Source organism: Tupaia chinensis, unplaced genomic scaffold, assembly GCF_000334495.1.
Source record: "Tupaia chinensis unplaced genomic scaffold, TupChi_1.0 Scaffold149964_1, whole genome shotgun sequence".
Lineage (NCBI taxonomy): Eukaryota > Metazoa > Chordata > Mammalia > Scandentia > Tupaiidae > Tupaia > Tupaia belangeri.
In genome coordinates, this window is record NW_006209805.1 from 246375 (window position 1) to 248386 (window position 2012).

Sequence of the window (2012 nt, forward strand, 5' to 3'; positions counted from 1 at the left end):
CAGGGTGCGGCAGAGGGGCGTGAGTCTGGCTCAGGCTCAGACATCACCTGAAGGGGGGTCGGGGCTCCACTTACCAAGAACTTGGAGTCGTGGTGGTAGGGCTGGATGATGGGGATGCCCAGGGGCGTGACCCACTCCACTGCTGAGCCCGAGTGGGCGATGAGGCGCGCACTCTCTGTCAGCCAGCGCTGCGGGACAGGGCACGCACGCTCATTCCTGACCCCTCGGACAGCCAGGGGCAGCTGACGCGCACAGGGGCGGCGGGGCGGGACGCACCTGGATGGCCCGCGTGCCGGCAAACATCTCCTGAAGGCTGTTAAAGACCTGGCGCACCAGGTAGTGGGAGGTCTCCCACACGAGCTCCTGGGGAGGGACAGGCGGTGGGCCTCCTGTCCACGGCCCGCAGCAGCCCCGCCCCTGTGCACCAGCTCCTGGGGGCAGAAGTGGTGGGCCTCCCGTCCTCTGCCCGGCCCCAGCCCCACTCCCGCCGACACACCCACACGGAGGCAGTGGTCAGGGACCCCAAGGGCCTGCATACCTGGGGGAAGTCGCTGAGCTCACGGAGACGCTTCTCGATCTGTAGGCGCCCCCCGTAGCGGGTGACCCCATACACCACGGTCATCACTGTCTGCTTGACCACCTTGCGGCGCACGAAGCCCTCTAGCTCCTGGGCCACCCTCACGCCCTGTGCTGCGTCCTGCTGGCGGAACAGCTCCACCTGGGCGGGGCGCAGGCCTGAGTCCTGCCAGCCGGCCCCTGCCCTCAGCCCAGCCCGCCCCTGCCCCTGCGTGTGCACCCACCTGGGCAGCCACCCCGCTGTACACGTCCTGAGGCAGGTCAGAGGGCAGTAGGTTGACGGAGGCGGCGCCCACGCTGTCCCGTCCCAGGGCCGCATAGTGCTGGAGGCCGTTACAGGAGCCGTCCTGGGGCGGGCGGGCTGGGTGAGGCCCCGAGGCGAGACCTCTGCTGACCCCACCCCAGGAGGGCCTGTCCCTACAGAAGGCAGCAGGTCCGGAGAGGCAGGGCCATCCCCAGACCACACGGCTCATCCCGCCCGTGACCGGGATGGCGGCCTCGGACCGTACAGCTGCGGACAGCAGAGTCCCAGCGAGGTCAGACTGGGCATCAGGCCAAGGCCCGGCGAGGGCATGCCCACCTGGTGCACGGGCAGGTGGGAGACGTAGGCTGTGGGGTCGGGGGAACGCATGGCACGTGCAACCTCCATGCAGCAGGCCAGGGTCTGCCAGGGCTCGTCCGCCTCCATCCACCACTTCCGGCCCTGTGGACAGACGGCGGGCAGCACCAGGTGAGGCCTGGGCTGGGGGCGTGGGGACACAGCAGGCTGAACACACACAGGACAGGGCCCAGCTGGACGAGAGCGGGGCAGCCCGACGGGCCCTGGGCAGATGGGGCCTGGCAGAGGGCAGGCTCCACAGGATGGCCACAGGGGTTGCGCGGGGGAACTCGGGCAGAGCGGAGACCCCAGAGGACCAGGCCGGAAGACTGTGCAGAGGTCGGCGAGGAGACGGAGGGACCTGGCTCGGTGATAGGGAAGGTGAAGGGTGCAGCAGGGGCCTGGGGCCAGAGCAGCTGACAAAGGCGAGGACAGAGACAGGGAGAGACATGGAGACAGCAGGAGTTGGGGCTCCAGGGGAGGGAGCAGACCCCTACCGTCATGGGCCGGTCTGCGGAGTCCAAGATGTCGTCCATCACCTCATTGGCGAAGGCCAGTCGCGCCTGCAGCGACTCGCGCTTCTTGAGACCGGTGAGGTTGATCAGGTGGATCTTGAGCCAGTCGAGGCCCTGGGGCCCGAGCGGGCGGCCCTCTGCAAACTCTAGCAGGGCGCGGGCCAGGTCGCTGCCCAGGTGGTTCAAGTGGGGCGGGCAGGGGTAGGTGCGGCCGCGGAAGTCCATGTTGTGGGGCAGCCAGAAGACACGCTGCCGCAGGTGCTGGGCCAGCGACAGGCGGTACAGGGCGTCGGCGCGCAGGCTGTGCATCTCGCGCGCCACCT

The 2012-nt window shown here is 69.3% G+C and overlaps 1 protein-coding gene across 1 annotated transcript in view; it reads right to left on the minus strand.

The window, feature by feature from the left end:
- The window catches only part of POLRMT (RNA polymerase mitochondrial), a gene marked incomplete at its 5' end in the record, with an annotated part of 11937 nt that overhangs the window by 1751 nt on the left and 8174 nt on the right, over positions 1 to 2012 (minus strand). Inside the window, 6 exon segments of the mRNA XM_027769546.1 lie at positions 136 to 188; positions 277 to 363; positions 539 to 718; positions 801 to 923; positions 1157 to 1279; positions 1672 to 2012. Of these exon segments, the coding sequence (XP_027625347.1) occupies positions 136 to 188; positions 277 to 363; positions 539 to 718; positions 801 to 923; positions 1157 to 1279; positions 1672 to 2012 (907 nt within the window).